General features: G+C 32.9%; 1 protein-coding gene across 1 annotated transcript; it reads right to left on the minus strand.

The window, feature by feature from the left end:
- Positions 1-429: 429 nt before the first annotated feature.
- On the minus strand, positions 430-14,687 carry ROS4 (Acyl-CoA N-acyltransferase with RING/FYVE/PHD-type zinc finger protein). Its single transcript, XM_022861522.2, has 9 exons — positions 14,381-14,687; positions 7,497-10,452; positions 6,309-6,432; positions 5,390-5,472; positions 3,380-3,621; positions 2,941-3,027; positions 1,600-1,699; positions 1,197-1,398; positions 430-1,121 (listed from the first exon to the last, which is right to left on the minus strand). The coding sequence occupies exons 2-9, from the start codon at positions 10,419-10,421 to the stop codon at positions 451-453; spliced, it is 4,434 nt and encodes a 1,477-aa protein (XP_022717257.1). The 5' UTR covers positions 10,422-10,452; positions 14,381-14,687; the 3' UTR covers positions 430-450.
- Positions 14,688-18,239: the final 3,552 nt, after the last annotated feature.

An 18,239-nucleotide genomic window follows, 5' to 3' on the forward strand; every position in this document is an offset into this window, starting at 1 on the left:
CACACATGCCCTGCACTTTTTTTCTTTTGTATGTGATTAACTTCAGATTGGATAATGAATAAAATAAATGAAGTTTTGGGACTAAAATTTCCATTATTTATAATGTTAAGGACCACAAAAACAATAATCTCCACATGAATCTGACAATCCAAAAATATTTTTTAAAAGGTCACCAGCTGTATAATTCAGAATACAGCATAACATTTCAGGAAAAAAATAATAATCAATTAATCATTTTCTTTTCATTTGCCTTTGTTTTTTTTTTTTTTTTTCCTTCACTTTGGGCTTGGGGTCCTTGGATATTTACTCACCTTTTCAAATTTACTTCTTTGCTGTTTCTTTTCCAATGGTATTGTGGCATGAGTAACTGAAGTTGGAATCTTTGCCATAACTGTGGCCAACCAAAACTGAAAGAGAATAAAGCATGAGTGATTTCCCCAATTTACAATTTTATTGCTGCTTAACATCCAACTCACAGTCTTTCTTCTGCAGCTGTTCCTCTACAGAAGCCTGTGTCTCATTACAAATACAAGAGGTCTTAACACTAGAAACTAATGCTGAATATGGCTCTTCACAGGACACCTCTGAAAATTGTTCCTGCAAACTACTTTCTTGCCGCTCAACTACTGTTATATTCTTCTCGTCTACTTCCTGGTCTTCTAGATAAAGACAATCAGATTGCTGCACAGACTCCACTTTTGTTACAATGTCAGCTTCATTGTCACCACAGCAACCTTCAAATTGGGATGCAGAGTTAATTTCTGCAGCAGGGCATTCTTGTGAAGTCCCAACTTCTTTGGAGCAACAATTACGGTCAGAGCACTGTATAGATTCATCTATCGGCTGTCCCTTCGTACGGATACCTAATCTAGTAGTTTCTATAACTCTTAAGGCTGGTTTATCACAAGGGTCTTCTCCATCAGCATCAATGATTTCCGTTGTACCATCAATTTCCAATTCTGGCAGATTCTTGTCTCCTACAAGCTGAGTCTCTATTTTGGCACAGGCGTCATTTGTAAAGCAGTTATCATCAAGAGGCTGTAAAGATTTGGCCAATTGATCGTCATGTCTCAAATGTTCAGTTGAATTAGCTTGTTGCAAAGATGATGTAGCACCTGCTTCTGTATAACCTTGGATATTAAATTTGTTTCTCTAGAACTCCAAGAATAATGAACTAAAAGAGGGAGTGAGGCTACCTGATTGTAATTCTGCTTTTTGCAATTGATATAAGGGCTTCTTAAGCAATATTGTTCCAGGAAACACCATCAAGTTGATCTTATTAAGTGTTTTTCTTTCATCATCATCCACTGGTGTGAAGCCAAAACCCTTGGTCCATGTTTCCATTAAATCTGGAATGGCAGTTATCACAATCTTTTCCACCTTGAATGAGATGAGCATCTAGTGGCAGCATTGATCCAGAGGATGAACAAAACAAAGAAAATTAAGTAACAAATACGATTGGTCCAAAAAATCATAGCAATACTGTCTATAAACTGTGGGGAATTTACAATGTTAAATTCCAATGAGAAACAACTTGTGCATAATATTTAAACTAGTGCTACAAAAAGCACATCTAAGCATACTGCCAAGATAAAATACCTCTTCAATAACAGTCATAAGGCGTCGACACATTCCTTGACGACGATAGTTGCTACAAGTTGCAATAAGAGGCATCTCTGCAACTGTTACCCCATGTATTCTAGACCAAATGACAGAGAAAGACTGAAAGTAAACAGGAATGTGTACCAAGTAGAAGGTTCCAAACTGATTAAAATATTATAAATTTGAAAATCAGAGATATTTTCTTTAATAAACTAGGCAGGAGAAAGTAGCTGAAAACAAATTTGCAAATCTATACACCCATTCATGTCAAGTCTTTATTGACATTATCATGAAAATTCAATAAGACGATTCACACCAATCAAGTATGCACAAAGATCTCAGACTGACCACCTTCAAAATGGCAATAAGCAAAATAGATTTTAAGTTGATAAAATGAAACATGTAGCAAATTCATATCCTAATATTGAACACGACAAAGATAAATAGTGTCAAGCAGTTCTATGTTGGTGATAATCAAGCCTAAAACAGTTCTTCTGATGGGAGAGTTTCTTTTCAAAAGTTTTAACTTGCCAAACAAGTACTCTTGAGTCCAGAAAATACTCTCAATTGGCTTCTGGAAGATTATTGCTTTTGTTTAAACCAAGGTTGCCAAACCCGTACTTGGTTTCTTTCTCTCCTAATTTCTCTCAAATTCTGCAAATGTTCATCAGTTTGCAATCAAAAGACTGATACAAATTATACCATAAGTCTATCAATCCATCAGAACGCTCCTGCCTACTAGAGCAAAAAACCTCAGACATTATTGCTATGCTCATGTTCCAGTCTTGGCCTTTGCTTGCTTAAACATGATTAAAAATCAAATCCTTCCCAAACACCTCTAGAACCTGTCATCCCCATAAAAACTAACCAAGCAGTAACTTCCACCTCAAACTATCTTAATAACCATATTTTTGCTAGTAAAGAATTTCATGCAACTTGTTTTTCCTTGTATCATTCGACTCCAAAAATCCAACACACAGTCATTAAGGTGAAACTGAATGTCGAAATCTTTCCCCCACCATTACAAGCTAGAACCACAGTGCTTCCTAACTATAACCCACCAGATAGTTTATAGCATATAGGTTTCCACATTTTATTAAACATCATGAACAAGGTTGACAAAAAACTATAGATGCTAACTATTTTCACAACAACAGATTAAAAAAAATTTCTAAACTTAAAAACAAAAAAAAAAAGAAAGAAAAAGTATTCCTTGTCAAAACTTGATCTCAAATTACATTCAGCAGGAAACAAGGGATAACACAGCATGATGATTTGTTGCGTGTTGTTAAAGAAATGATTTAAATATCAAATACCTCCAAACAATATCAATACTACCTGATTGATGCTACTGATATCAGCACATCATCCTTCTCCAAGACAAAAGAGTAAAATCCAAAAAAATTAAGGCGTGCAAAATCCGACCTGATCATTTAAACAACAACAGCATGTGAATCATAAGCAGCCTTGCAACCAAAAAAAAAAAAAAAGAATTACAAACAGTGTAGAAGGAGACATGTCAAGAACTAGATGACGCTGAAACTTAAAGAAATAAACCTAAGTAACCAGTGTGGCTACAAAACTATATTATCATGATGACACATCATGGAATGAACAGAATTAATAAGTACAAACTCTAAAACAACGTAATGATCAAAAGTAAGACTGAGCAATGAGTCAAAAGGAGAAAAATATTACATAGAAATGTAAAAGCCAAGCCCAGAACATTGAAGATAATGGTGAAAAGGAAATTTATCAAAACGGCCAGGTGTCTCACCCCCGATTGTACAAGAGATGCGGTATCATATCTACCCCTGTTCTGGGATCAACCATAGACTGAAAGCATTCTTCCATGATAGACAGAGCAACAGCCAATTTTGAGTTGCATTCTGCCTTCAGGGCAAACCTTTGAACGGAGTGGACTTTTTGATCTTCATGAATACATCTAAGAAGTGTCCAAGAAAAGCCATCAGAGAGGTGATTAATCATCCCAAGACGATAACTAAGACCTGAGTGCAGCTGCAAATACCAGTGAACCTTGCATCAGAACATAGAATGCAGATAACATGGAAAATGCCAAGCCACACAAGACAAGGCATAAAGCAACCAACAGTTGTAGCTAAACAATCATAGCCAACATCTATGTAGCAACTGATTGCCTTTTAGATTAAGGAAATGGCTAATAAAGTAAGAGGTAAGGTACAATAGACAACAATGATCATTTAAAAGCAAGGTGTTATATGATGGCAGGATGGAATGCTTGAAGTTGACATAAATCACATACACTATCAGGTTCCAAAGCTGAGATGCAGCATAGCTAAAAATGCAAGAACATGTGCTTTTTAATTGGAAATAAGTATAATTAAACAAAACTCATCCTAGTAGAAACATAAATGCAGTTATTATTGCCTAAACAACTATCAAAAAGGAAGACATCGATCACATATTAGAGAAAAGAATAGGAGAGAAAATTAGAGGAAGATATTCGACCTTTTGGGTCTCTCCTTCTTGGCTAGATGATGCACACTAACAAAGAAAAACAAATCCAAACTTCCACCACTTTCATTTCAATAATTGCAATCTTTTATAACAAATCTAGAAATGAAAACAAAAAGACTCCAAGGAGCAGGACCCCAGAGGACAACACAATACGACGTTGGAGGACTGAATAACTTTAACTAAGTTACTCACACTAATATTGTTGCATCAGGCAAATATTCTAAAAACAGGATAAGCAAAAGAACAACTATGCCAGCAAAAGTGCAAATTCAGTATAGCAGAATGCTAACAGTAAACTAACACAATTCCAAGCCTAAATAGCAAAACTTCAATCTGCCTGTAAAGGCAAGTGGTAAAAATTCCCTATGTCCGCATGAGACTGACAATCAAATTCTAAAGTGTCAAGCAAAACAGGATAAGGGGCAGAACTTCAAACGGACAATAACCTACACAATAACAGGCCAGACCAAAGAAATAAGCCCCAAAGACAGAAAAGAGGGCATAACTAGTCGCACAACCAGCCTTTAGAATAAGGACTCCAGGTGGCTACCATTTTATTTAAAAGAGAACCAGAGAAAAAGGACAAACAAGTTAGAGTTAGAGAAGAAACTTAACTGGGGCTCCCAGCTTGGCCTAGCCTAAACCTAATGAAACAATTTCAGCAAGTTCTTACTCCATAAAAATTGGATTAAAGAGAGAAATTACAAGAAGATCTGGGTTCAGTGCATAGGCTAAGAGTGCACTGCATGGTTGAATATTGCTATTGTCTGGTCTTGCATTCAAAAGATTAAAAGGGATGATATAGCCTTTGAAGAAATGTCATTGGGAAGCAATCTTCTAAGAGACTGATGTGTGGTTGATGCTGAATTGGGTAGATAGTATCTAAATGTCATTTTTTGGTCAATATAGAGCATTTTCTACATAAACAGTTAGAACCACATTGAAATTTAGAAGTTGCCCTCATTACCCAACAAGCTGCAATGACAACATTTATTATGCAGCTTATGGACTACAATCAAAGTGCAGCTGTAAACCACTGCTTTCTTCAGAGTGCAGTGAAGTCCATCCAGCTCAACTTCGTCTTGCAGTGGGATGAGGAAGGGATGTTCCAAACTACTCCTACTGAATTGCTGATTTAAAGTAAACCAGATATCTCAAAAACAAGCTATAAGAAGGGCAAAGACTTGAACTCATACACAGAATACTGAAACCATTTTCTACATGCTAAATCCAACAAATTCTTTGCAGCATAACCATAGCCAAGAAGTTTGAATCTCAGAAATACTACCTCCTCACAGCTTCCCCCACAAAACCAAGTATCAGAAACCTTTTCTTCAAACTGACTTTTATTATTCAGGCATTCCTTATGATCTGTTTACAAACATTGTGATAAGCAAGATAATTAGAAACAGAAATCACCTAGAGAAGCATCATAAACACACAAACACACACACACACACACAAAAACAAACAAACAAACAAAAAAGCAAAATAAAATTGGTAAATGTGTATAATGTCCTTAGTTATTTCATGAAACTACTAATTGAGGTCGTGAAAATAGATTTACAATTCCTAGTCATTTTTATGAAACAAAATAGGACAGAGAATAGTTAAACATTTGCTTACTAATATTGGATTATGGCAGAGAAGCTTACTGAACTGCCCCCCATGGATGTGATTACGCCCAATTATACATTGGATGCATCCATTAGAAAAACTATCAATTACTGCCCTGTTTGTGCATACTTAGAAAACAATGCCACAAAAAAAGAAAGAAAAACCTACATCTTTTAAAAGCTGATATAAAAAGGTCTAATTGTAATTTCAACAAAAAGCTTAAAGGTAAGAAAAACAATCAAGAACTTTATGCTGAGAAAAAGGCTTCATAAAGGTTTTTAATGTTATGCTCTAGAACTGATTTAACCATTCCATTTTCCAATTTGAACAAAAGATAATTTACTATTGAGTTTGTTCCAAAGCTTTTAAGCCACAATTTTTTTTTTTTTTTTTGTCTTCTTTGTTTTGCTCAGTGAGAAAACTAAATCAGGAAACAAACAAAAGAAATTTTTAAAAACAGTAAGTATTAGCCAGCCACACATTAAACATAAGATTATTCATCCAAATCATATGTCAAGAAGCTGTATACTGTCTTCATAAATAATTGAAAGTTTTCAGAGGAAATGCCATTCCGCCGGGGGAAGAATTACATTTGTGCTCACACTGAGAACATTTGAATGCATCACACATACTTGAAGCCTCTTTATCATTAACAAAATTCCCACATATCCAACAAGTGCAATTTGAGCAATACCAATTGCCCTCAGGTAGTTCCTGGAACCAACAAATTGAAGCAAATGAAGTAATTAGTAATTAAAAAAAAAATTATAAGAAATCAACACGTTTCAAAAGGAAAAGAAAAGAAAAAAAGAAGGAAAGTAGTCAGATTAACCTACATGAACTCCAGATTACAGAAGCAAAAGTAAGTCACAAATTTGAGAGCTAATATTATACAGCGTTAGAAGAAAGGAAAAAAAAAATCATTGTTCACTAGTAGTTTGTATGCTTTTAAAACCAAAAGAAAACATTTTAGATAGAAAATTAAAATGATGGAGACAAAATAAAGCTTCTACCAACATTTATGAGACAACGGAAGAAGAATATAGAGGAAAAGAAGATCATCTTGTACGGTTTAATTTGAATCAGAGCATTCAAGGTAACCTACAAGTAACTACACATTTTCTCTGTGATACATATTGTACATAAAATATAAAATGCACACCACCTACGAGTAATTCAAGATGATGACCTATTGGTTTCAGCAATCATCAACGAAATCTATCACATTGAAAGCACGCTACCTGCATGATTGTTACACGTCTAGTCTATCTTGTTCCTCTTAAAGCTCCTTATGCTGTTCTCTATGAGACATTATATTCAATTATACAGCTCCTTCAACAGGGATAGGCATTGAATATGCAATATCTTAAATAGAATCATCATTCTAGTCTCAGATATCTAACCATGCAAATGCAAAAGATGACATAGCTTAAACTCTCACAGGTTTCATTGCCATAGAGATAAACTAAATCAGTCTCAAAGTTATGATTCTTACTTCCGTTATCTGTCCTATTACAAGCACTGAAGCTAAAATTATGTACAGAAAGTTTGTAACCAAAATGAAAATTTACCAAGAATACCCTTTCATAATTGCATAAAAAAGAAAAAAAAATTGCAATACTAAACAACAATAAGTGAGTCTAGGCAAAACATATTTGAGATAAGAAAAATTAATGAAGCTTCGAGAAAAGGAAAAGAAACTAAGGAGAATATTTAAGAATGCAGATTAGTTATGAGCAAAAAAGGCAAGAGAACGAAAGAGTGAGGAAAAGACAAACCTGCATAGACAGGCAAGCCAGATGAAAAGCAGAAGGGCAGTTGTCACAACAAATCAGTTCACCACCATCCCCACATAGACCACAAGAATCATCATTTTGATCATTTTTGTCAGTTTCCACCTTCTGGGTCCCATATTTTCTGATCTTGTACTCAGCAGACCATGCTTGCAGCTGACATAAAGTGAAAGGCTTACCAGATTCCATGAAAAGATTCAAGCAGGGACGGCTAAACTTGAATCCAGCATGAATCTTAAATTCAGAAACTGATAGCACCCTGTTGCAACACTTGCAGGTTATTCCATGCCAGGAAACAAAACCATCTTTAATGATAGAATCATCCTTAGGGTTTCGATATTGAATAACATCATTCAGAGAAATGACCCCAGCTAGGATCAACCATGAGAGCACTGTTCTGGATCCAAAATTAAACAAATTAATTTCAGTAATATGCTTCACTCCTTTACCCGTTCCTTGAGGAAGCAACTTGCAGTGGCCCTTCTTTCTCTTGAGCTTGTTCCAAGATCTTATCTTGGGGGCCTTCAATTTAGATCTGGTAGCACCCAAGCTTAAGTCTTTGTTTCTTATTATTGCAGAAACCAACAGGTCATCATCTTGAATTTGGCGTTTAGTTGATTTCTTTTGTCTATTTTTAGAACCATCAAGATTGCCACAAATCCTCTTAAACTTCAAGCCCTTTTTCTCCACTTGATGTAGGCAAGAGCCAAGAGATGAGGACTTTTGTAGGTTTCCCTTGGTTACAAAGGATTCTTGGACCTTTTTTGAATTTAATTCAGCCTGGCATGTGTCAATATCTTGTTGTCCATTTGTATCAGGACTATAAGAACATAGAAAATCACTTTGATATAAAGTGGTCAATCTAATTTCGGATATCTTTCTAGATCTCCTGCGTGCCTTCTTTTTCAAAATAACATCTTGTGCACAATTTTTATCCTTTGTTTCAAACTTCAGAACTTCAGCAGACTTCTTGAACTGGTCTTCACCATTCCCAGACTGAATCAGGCTAACACTAGGGTAGCTTGGTTGGTAATCCAGTGCATGCTGTGGAAGATTTCCCTCGCCAGCATCCGGAGCTCCAGATGTTTTATCTTTTTCCTCCAGAGAATCAAATGATACATCTCCTGGAACCTGACTAAGAGTTTCTACATTACATTCAGAAATTTGTTTATCAGAGCGTGGAGAACTTGTGTTGCTATCTTGGTGAGGGGAAGCAGATTCAGAACCCTGAAGTGTGTAGGTAACATCTCCAGAAGCAACATGGTCAATACACTTAAAACTACGTAGATGGCCACAGGTGCCATCCGACCCACAAGCATGTGACAAAGCCATATGCAAACCTTTGACCTCACAACCAAAAGTTTCTGACCTGTCGGCAGTATCTACCAAACATGATCCTTCTTGGTCAGCCATATAAATAGATACATCTTTCAGACATTTTACAGCCCCACTACGCATTTTACCATAGAATTTTGACAAAGTTCCATCGCCAGATAGCTCATCACAGGAATCATAACTCCTCTCGGAAGCTGTCAATGAGCTTTTAGCAACCAGAGAAGAATCACAAAGCTGAGTTGGCACATGTCCCTGAGAACAGAATGTTCCCATAGTAATTTTTTTTCTCTGTGCCAAAGGAGCATCATTTTTCTTGTTACTTTCAATAACTAAACTTCTTCCTGCTTTAACCTCATCTCCCTTCCTTAATGAACCAATCTTTCTATTAATAAATACAACAGTTACAAACGGATCCAATAGAGTCCAATGCTGAGCCAATGCATTAGAAAGGTTTGCTTGGTTAACTTCTTTCTGAATATTCATCAAGGCATCTAATAGATCAGACCAGAACTGGCTCATGTCAGTCCATTTCTTACCATCATTTTCCAGCATGAAGTTGTATCTATCAGCCAACAAAACCTGACCACAAAATCTCCAAACTTTAGGGAATTCACGAAATAGCCTCCCCTCAGGTGATCTATAAACTGTATCCATATAACTCCTACTGGGTCTTTTACGCCTCTCAATAGACCAGCCTGCTCCTTTTAGTATGTGAAAAACATGGCTTTGAAGAAGAGGACGAGGATCCTTCTTAGACTCTATTGCCCCAGAAATATTAGAATCGTCCACTCCAAAAGATTGAAATCCACTAAGTCTTTCCTCAGAACATAAAGGAGACTCGGACTTCTCCACAGCAGTTGCAGGACTTGAAACCACAAGCTTAGATGCAAAACTCTCCTGCGAGACAGGTGAAGCTATAGCTTTACCTACTACCACTTCTTTTCTTTCACTTGCACCTGAGTCTTGTATTCTGGACTTAGTAACATCCACATCTTCCATTTCAGCACCTCTGTTCATTTCAACATGCTGCTTCAACAGATAACAACTAGATGTAAAGCCCTGAGAAGATGATTCAACTAAATGAAGCGTAACCACTGGGCAAAGAGAATCTGTCGGTATCATGGACAAGTCACTAACAATTTTCTTCTTCTGCAATCGTGCATTCAAATCCTTTTTCTTTTGTGCTTTACACCAAGAAACTTCACCAGTGGAAAACTTCATTCGCTTGACATTCACATTCTGGTCATCTCTCTCTGCCAAAGCAAGTCTTTCAGGAATGCTCCCTGATGCAGAAACCCCACCATAACTCTCATTTACTGCATTAGTATCTTCCTGATATAAATTTTTTGAGCAAGATCGGCTTGTTACAGCTGAGGCTGCACTGTTCGAACACAGTGATGTATCAGGATTCTTGGTACGTTCACATTCAAAATTAATAACTCCAGTAACAAGACACCTTTTACTGGCGCTGCCAGTATCATCTCCAAAGAAAACCTCTGTAAAAATACTGTGCTCATCATGTGACCCTTCAAAACCATCATCATGCAGATCTTCAATATCTGCACTGAACGACATCTCCACTAAATGCAATTCCACTTTGCACAATCTATATGCCAGCAATAAGATAAGGCATTAGATATAATCCATAACAAATGCTTTAGGTCCCAACCATCCATTAATTGGTAACAAAAGAGTATCATAAAGACTTACTAAGAAGACAATTGCTACATGATTGATTGTTATTTAAACTTTAAACCTCAAGTTTGCATTGACTTTAGAACAACATTGACTCGTACCACCCTACACTTATATTTCATTTACATGCAATACAAGCAATTAACAAGTATAGGGTATCAGACTGCAAAATCATGAAAGCAACTGCCTTAACATCAATCATTCAGTTACAAGGAGAGTTAATTGTAAATAAAGTTCAAATATACCAAGAAAGCAAGGGTTTCCAATTTAATGCATACAAAAAAAGAGAAAAGGTAACATCAACAGCCATGGATTCTAACCAGTAAAAATGAAAGTAGGAAGGCAAAATATCAGAATATGATTACAAATAAACTATTTAGAAAATTCTAACAATAAAGCACTCCATGTAAATCCAGCAGAAAAAAGGAGAAACACAAAATCTGCATTGTTAATTTTAACTTACTTCAGCAGTAGCATTTAATCTTCACAAGACAATATTAACATATGTACTAAAATTGGTCAGCAACTAATGCACTAGTAAATATTAAAATATAGAAGTCGATTCAATGACATATTAATTCCAAAATTAAGAAATTGAGAGATGGGTATAATGCATGTAATTGCACCATGAGTATGAATAGGGCAACAGATTTTAGAGTTTAAAATATAACTGACAATCACATAAATCTAGATAATCATAAAACCATAAAAGGAATACTAAATTTTGAGGGATATGGAAAGATTTGCGGATGCTGGGATAGAGTATTAGCACAACTGTACATTAACGTCAATGAAGACAAAACCATAAATACAAAATAAAGCAAGCCATATGTCATCAAATAGAAGAAATCATAAAGAAATACCAAATAGACAAACAACCTACAAGCATGTGATAGTTTAGAAGCTTATGTTCTAAATAAAGGAACCATATAAGACAATACTAAAGAAAAACTACCAAAAGTTTCGTTCCCTAGGACTAAAACACACTACAGTACATTGAACAATAACCAATAAAATGTCCCAAAAACCCAATTTTGCCATGAATAAAATCAGGTTGCAATAACAAAACAAGTGCCTCTTATCTTCATAGCTTGGGAATAAGGAACATTGGGAAAAGTTCAACTGGTTTATCTTTGGCTTAGTCATGACTAAAACTGCACAAGTACGAGGGTTATGAAATACCTAAATGTCAAACTGACATGAATGGAATCTCTCTCTCATGCAGACTCATATCAGATCACATACACCAATGGTGTTCATTTTTGTACCATTGTTTTTTGTATCCATTATGTGAAAATGCCTATCTTGCCTTAGAAGCAGTGACATCACTTAACTAAGAACTAGATATATTAACAACAATATCAACTAACAGCACAATTCGTGTTTTTCTATTTAAAAAAAAAAAAAAAAAAGAAAAAGACTCATTGAGAAAAATGTATGGAAACAAAATATCAAATGGGTAACAATAACAGCCTGCAACCAACTAGCTTCAGATCATGGTGTTATTAATGAAACAATAAAATTTTTATTTATAAAGACTAAGGTCTTCCTCTGCCATAACCATTTGGGTATCAGATTTATGATTTACTACAGCCATAGCCAATGTCAAATCACCAATTGAAAACAAGAATACCTTAACTCAAATACACTATTATCTGAATTCTTTGCTCTCTGTTCCTCTCTTATTTGTGCCTTTAGAAGAAAAGAAAAGATGGAAATGTCACGCTTACATGTTCTCAAATGAACTAAAGGCTTCATGGTATAAATATATAGCAATGTCTTTACCGAACCAGTGCAACAAATAGTAAATTAACAGCAACTAAGGTATAGGAAAAATAAAACAAACAAAAATCAATATGTAAAACAACATTATTTCTCTCTTTATCTTTCTCTTACTTTTAAAATGTGTTTATAGCATGTCATAATCATCAACTAGCCTTTAACGTACAACCAAGCAAGGTGGGATCCTATCCACATCCAGTGGAATGCAAAGACTCCATTTACAGAATTTTATTTGCGAATGAGTCCATTAAACCACAAATAAGGAAACATATTTGCTTGAATAGACATGCAGTAAAGATACAACAATGCTCATGGAATGTTTGCATTCCACCAGGCAGTTTAGGGAACAACAAATCATTGAAGTGTACGTCAATAATGATTAGCCATGACCTAATTCCTCCTTGGTTATTACTGACTAAAAGGTAGTTTCCAAAACCAGGTTATTATTTATTAATGTTATTCTCCACGTCATATGCATGAAACTAAAGCAGGAATAAGTACCAAATAATTTTGTTAACTAAAAATGAATGTTTATGTAATGTTAATAGAGGTCTCTCTCTCTGGAGATGTCAAATGTGGAGATCATGCTGGCTATAACAGTTTGCTGCAAATGCTGCCATATTTTCAAAGACAACATGCACAAAAATAGCCTTCAAGTGATATTGACTTCAAAGAAAAAGTTATAAATGCATCCACCATTCCACTTGTCTGATACCAGTTGATTTATACAAACAACGATACCACTCAATCAATACCATTGTAGTTAATTTTCTATGGTTACCATTTTCTCCGAATACAGAATACAGCAACACCACATTGTTTATCAATATACATCTCATAGTGCCTACCATCACATGCTCCATGTTATATACAGTACACATCCCGTACAACCATTTACATGAATTCTTAAAATACGCAAATCATTCTATAGAAAGATTCTTATAATTTTTTCCCCCCTATCATATGTGTGCTCTCAATAAGTTTGCGCCATACATAAAGATTTCAAAAATTTAACTGTATTATTAACTTAACATAAACCTGCACTAACTTTATACTCTTTCATGAAGCTTTTAAAGCATTCCCTACCCCTCTTCTTTTTCTTTCTACTTACAAAGTCGCACTAGATAAAGTAGAGTGATAAAGCGACAAACTTCTTTTAACGACCACACAGCTGCCAAAATGCCCAATAATTCAATTTGGCACAAAAGGTTTGACTCTGAACCTTTTTACTTGGATTTTTTGCTTCTATTTTTATGCACTTTTGCTAGCTAGATATGACAGAAATATTGGATCATTGTTGCCATTATCATGCATGGAGTTATGAAAATAGTATATTCACCTTCATTTCACAACTAACAACTAACCTCCTACTTTCTGCTCATGCGAAAAAAAAGCTTTACATCACAAAAGCAAAGAAAATCGGAATACTCATACTATAAGTGCAACAAAAATCAAATTCTTAGCACAATCAATAAAGAAATGCACTTGCACTATAAACCAGACAACCAGGTTTTTCTCAAACCTGCACTCCACCATGCTTCCCACTAGTAAAAACTACTAACATCCATGTACAAACCACACACTCAACCCTTCCTAGTTGAACCTAACCCCCAAAAAATGGACGAAAACAAAAAAATATATATTTAAATCTATGCCATTACCAGGAATTACAGAACTCAATAATCCACCGATTAAAAGAAACAATAGTTGCAAATTTTATTTATTTATTTTTTTTTTTTTTTTTTTTTTGCATTTTATAGGTGCTAAAATTCTCAATCTTTCATCACAATTTCTTACATATCAAGCATATATAACCTGAATTAAAAATAAAAAAAGCAGCCAAACAAATCCAACAACAATAAGAGTTCAGCAAAAAAAATCACCAGAAATGCTAAATGAAATCAAAATCCGAAATATTCCAGGACCCAGGAAACCAAACAAATGCAGATCAAAACCCAGAAGCCAAAATCAGAAAGAGATTCACATACATTCATCCAATAGCAAACAACCAAACTTTCAAAACTTTATCCAAAAATACAAAACAAAAAAGAGCTCACCTTTATAATGCATGTTCTGATCAACATGCAAAAGTAGATCAAGGAACAAACTTTAATTTAGGGTTAAAGAACTGAAAAACTGAAATGGGTTCGTCTCAAAAAAAAGAGAGAATCTTAATATAGGCCAGAAAAATGGGGTTTTTCTTCTTTCTTTTTCCCTTTGGCTTCGTCAGCTTAAAATACAAAGGACCCAAGCCCCATTTTTAGAACTGAAGAGGCTGTATATTGCTCCACAGTATACCAGATGGCAATGGTTAAAAAACACCCACACTCTTTTCTCTTTCCTCCCCTTTGTTTCTCTCTCTATACTCCTCCATGTGAGTGTATATGTCATGTTATTTGTACTTCTCTTTGCTTTTGTCACTCCTTTTCATTCATTTTTCTTTCACTTTATCTTTTTAGTTGTGTTTTTCTTTTTTATTTGAAGTACATAAATAAAACCCTTAAAAACTAACTAAATAAGGTTTATATATAATAATTGTAGTGTAATGGTAATATTTAGGTGATGAAATTTAACTATTTCTTGTTCTGAAAAAATGGGTAAGTGTGTTTGCATGATTTTTCTTTTTTTTTTTTAAATAAAATTTAAGATAAATAAATTATCCAATATTTATATTCATAAAAATATATTGATCTGCCTTCAATAATTTAACTCTTTTTTACTAAGTTTGATCTTGGGTAATATTTTGTAGGTCCATTAGATGTATGCATATATTATATTATTAAAAAACACATTATTATTATATTATCAAAATATTATTAATAAATAATTTTAAAAAACAAAAAGAAATGAAAAGATACCCACTAATGAATAAGCCATGGTGGGTTTGGTTTTTTTTGTTTATTTTTTGGAATTGATTTATGCTCAAATTTGAAAGTTGACTACCTTATGCAATAGAAAGAGAGATTTTGTCAAAGAGTGGAAGGCAACAATGTGGGGATAATAAGCCACTATCTAATAAATGAAAAATATATCTTATTTATTTTTATTATCTTTGTAATATATTTTCAAAATGTACCTAATTGAATTGCTTAATTAGGAAATCTGTCTACTTCTAGAAGAAAACATACCATGAAATCTATGACGAACATGTGGATTATTACCTTATCCACTTACATCTATATGTAAAAATTCTAAAATTAATCATGTGATTTTGTAACACATTTTTCTTTACATATCAACTCATGTATTTAATTTACATAATTTTTTTTAAAGTACACAACTTAATATCTAAGTCATGATATAAAATGAAGGAATACTTTTTTTTGTCCTATTATTATAATTCAAATCTTGATAAATTTCAATGATCAATCTTTATATTTACTTGTTTTAGAAACAATAAACTTCATAAATAATAATTCAATCCAAATTAAAAGTAAATCCTTAAGATGATAGAAAATATCTAAATGACTTGAACAATTTAATAAATATCATACAATATATTAAAGATTATAAATGTAATCGATCGAGTTTGAATTGATATAGTATTAAACTCGAGTTTAAATTTGACTCAAATTTCAAAACTTGAAATTCAATTCGAATTCAATCAAATTTTATTTTTTTAGTTCGAGTTAAACTCAAAATAAAAATCGAGTTACTCAAATTTGTTCGATTAACATGTAAAAATAAATTTGATTTTTATATTCAAAAAAATTTTGATTATTTATACTCAAACTTGAATTTAAATTCAAGATATTTTATTAATTAAAATAATTAAAATATAAAATTTTAATTAAATTTATGAATTTTTTGAATCGAACATAAAAATATTTAAATTTAATTTAATTAATAAATAAAATTATTCGAAATCAAAATTAACTCAATAATAATCATATTAAATTTAAATTTTATTTGAAATAAATTTAAATAATTTTTAAATATTAATATATTATTTATTCTCTTAAAAATTGTTAACCCGTTAATTCTTACAAATATTCAGTTCAAGTGTTCTGACAGTCGCCATAGCGTCGGTGAGCAATTGTACGATTAAAAGTCAACAATCATGTCATTTATAGCTAAAATATTAATTTTTTAAATTTTAATAACCATAATTTAAATCTTATGCTATGCGGCAAACAAAAAGTTGATGAAGTTTCTTGGCTATTGGTACATACACTTTTACTACAGTAGTTGTTTATGCATTCTTTTGCGTGGAATGGTAAAGCCATCTTTGGCTAACTGAAAGCTCAATGAAAGCAAACTACTGTTTGCTAAAAGAAACGGGGATCTCAATATATAAGTTACCCATGATTTTTTTTAAGTATCTAAATCTAATTATTTATTAAGATATTTAAATTCGATAATTATATAAAAACTTTTAATTTTTCCTATTTAAATTCTACCCATATTTAAATATAAGAAATAATCATTTATTATTCAAACTCGTTAAATATTAGTTTATTAAATTAAAATTTAACTTTTAAATACATATTATTAAAAAAAATTAAAATTAATAAATTAAAATTAAAACCCATAATGGGATATTTAATGAATTAATTTAGTTAAATATTATAGTTATAATATATAATTTATAAATAAAATATACATAATATTAAAAAATATATTATTTATCATCAGTTTAGGTAGTGGATATCCTAAGATCACCATCCCCTACCTAAATTTGTAACAAATAATAATTTTACTACCCATATCTGATTATAAAATATTCTAATTTTATAGGCTATCCATTGCAATCTCTATTTAAAGGAAATTGATTATCTTGGGCTGATGAGTACACAATCACTGAACTAAATCCCATCGAATGGAAATGCAATAATGTCCCTCACGTGAGGTTTAACGTTGATTTATTGTTTTCATTTTATCAAATTTTGATTGAAATTTGGCGTGTTAATCTTTATTCTAAAGTATGTCTCAGTATACATTTTCTAGTGGATTTTCTATTGTGTGGTTAATGCAGGATCTTAATTCTCACTCCAATACTTTTATACTTTAATTAGGACACTCACGAAACGTTCTAATTGAATCCATCCAAATTTCTTTTTATGGATTTTTTTTTAAAGAGGTCATAAATATGAGAATCTAAGGGACAGAGGAAAAGACCGTAGATATTGAAATTGAAATCTAAATATAATAAAAATTATTTTTTAAAAATAATTACATAAATATCTAAATTAAATCTTGAATTTATGCTTTTAGTTATAATTATTTTTATTTGCAGTTAAGAGTGTTATTCGAAATGTTAGTAAATAGTTTATAATTAAAATTTTATTTAGATAAACGATAAAATTAAAAATAATAATAATAATTACTGTAATTGTGATTAAAAACAATTATTATAAGTATAATTAAAAAAAATTCAATGAAAAATTATATTAAATAAATTCAAACACACCATATAAAAAATACAATAGAATCCAAATTGATACTCGTTAGAACTTTTACTACATCAAAAACCAATTGAAGGTCCACAGAACCTCACACAAGCAACCCATAAAGCCCGCAGAAACAAGAAAATATGGCAGTTATGTTCAATTAACAAAACAACAAGCCCAAAAGAAAAATACTAGTCTGTTCTCAGCCCTTGTGGTGAAACTCAAAGAAATTGAGACTAGCTGCAATTATTCAATCATTTAGCGAGTTCTAGTTGAGAGTCCTATTAACCAACTCTATAGCCTTTATCCTGTTGTGCACTTTTCCAGTTTTCCTAGATATTTCTAGCTCTCTTTGTATTTGCGTTGCTGCGTAGCTGATGAAAGCTGAATCTTGAAACTCATCTGAGTTTTGTTAATCTTCTAGTTTCAATGATGTCTTGACTCTTGACTGCATGTAACATTTAATGGAAATAGTTTTGGTACCTGGACCAAGGTGATGGTTTCAAAGTCTGGCAGACTTTAGTGG

The sequence above is a fragment of the Durio zibethinus genome, chromosome 25 (assembly GCF_047325235.1).
Source record: "Durio zibethinus cultivar Kanyao isolate XHJ-2024 chromosome 25, ASM4732523v1, whole genome shotgun sequence".
Taxonomy (NCBI): domain Eukaryota; kingdom Viridiplantae; phylum Streptophyta; class Magnoliopsida; order Malvales; family Malvaceae; genus Durio; species Durio zibethinus.

What these genes read in the sequence shown, in the direction of transcription:
- ROS4 (XM_022861522.2), bottom strand. Translation starts at nt 10,421, where the DNA reads ATGTCGTTCAGTGCAGATATTGAAGATCTGCATGATGATGGTTTTGAA. An exon ending in GTGGGGGAAGCTGTGAGGAG is followed by an intron (nt 3,622 to 5,389) that starts GTAGTATTTCTG and finishes TGGTATTTGCAG; the next exon opens with CTGCACTCAGGTCTTAGTTA. An exon ending in ATATCAGTAGCATCAATCAG is followed by an intron (nt 1,700 to 2,940) that starts GTAGTATTGATA and finishes CATTTGGTCTAG; the next exon opens with AATACATGGGGTAACAGTTG.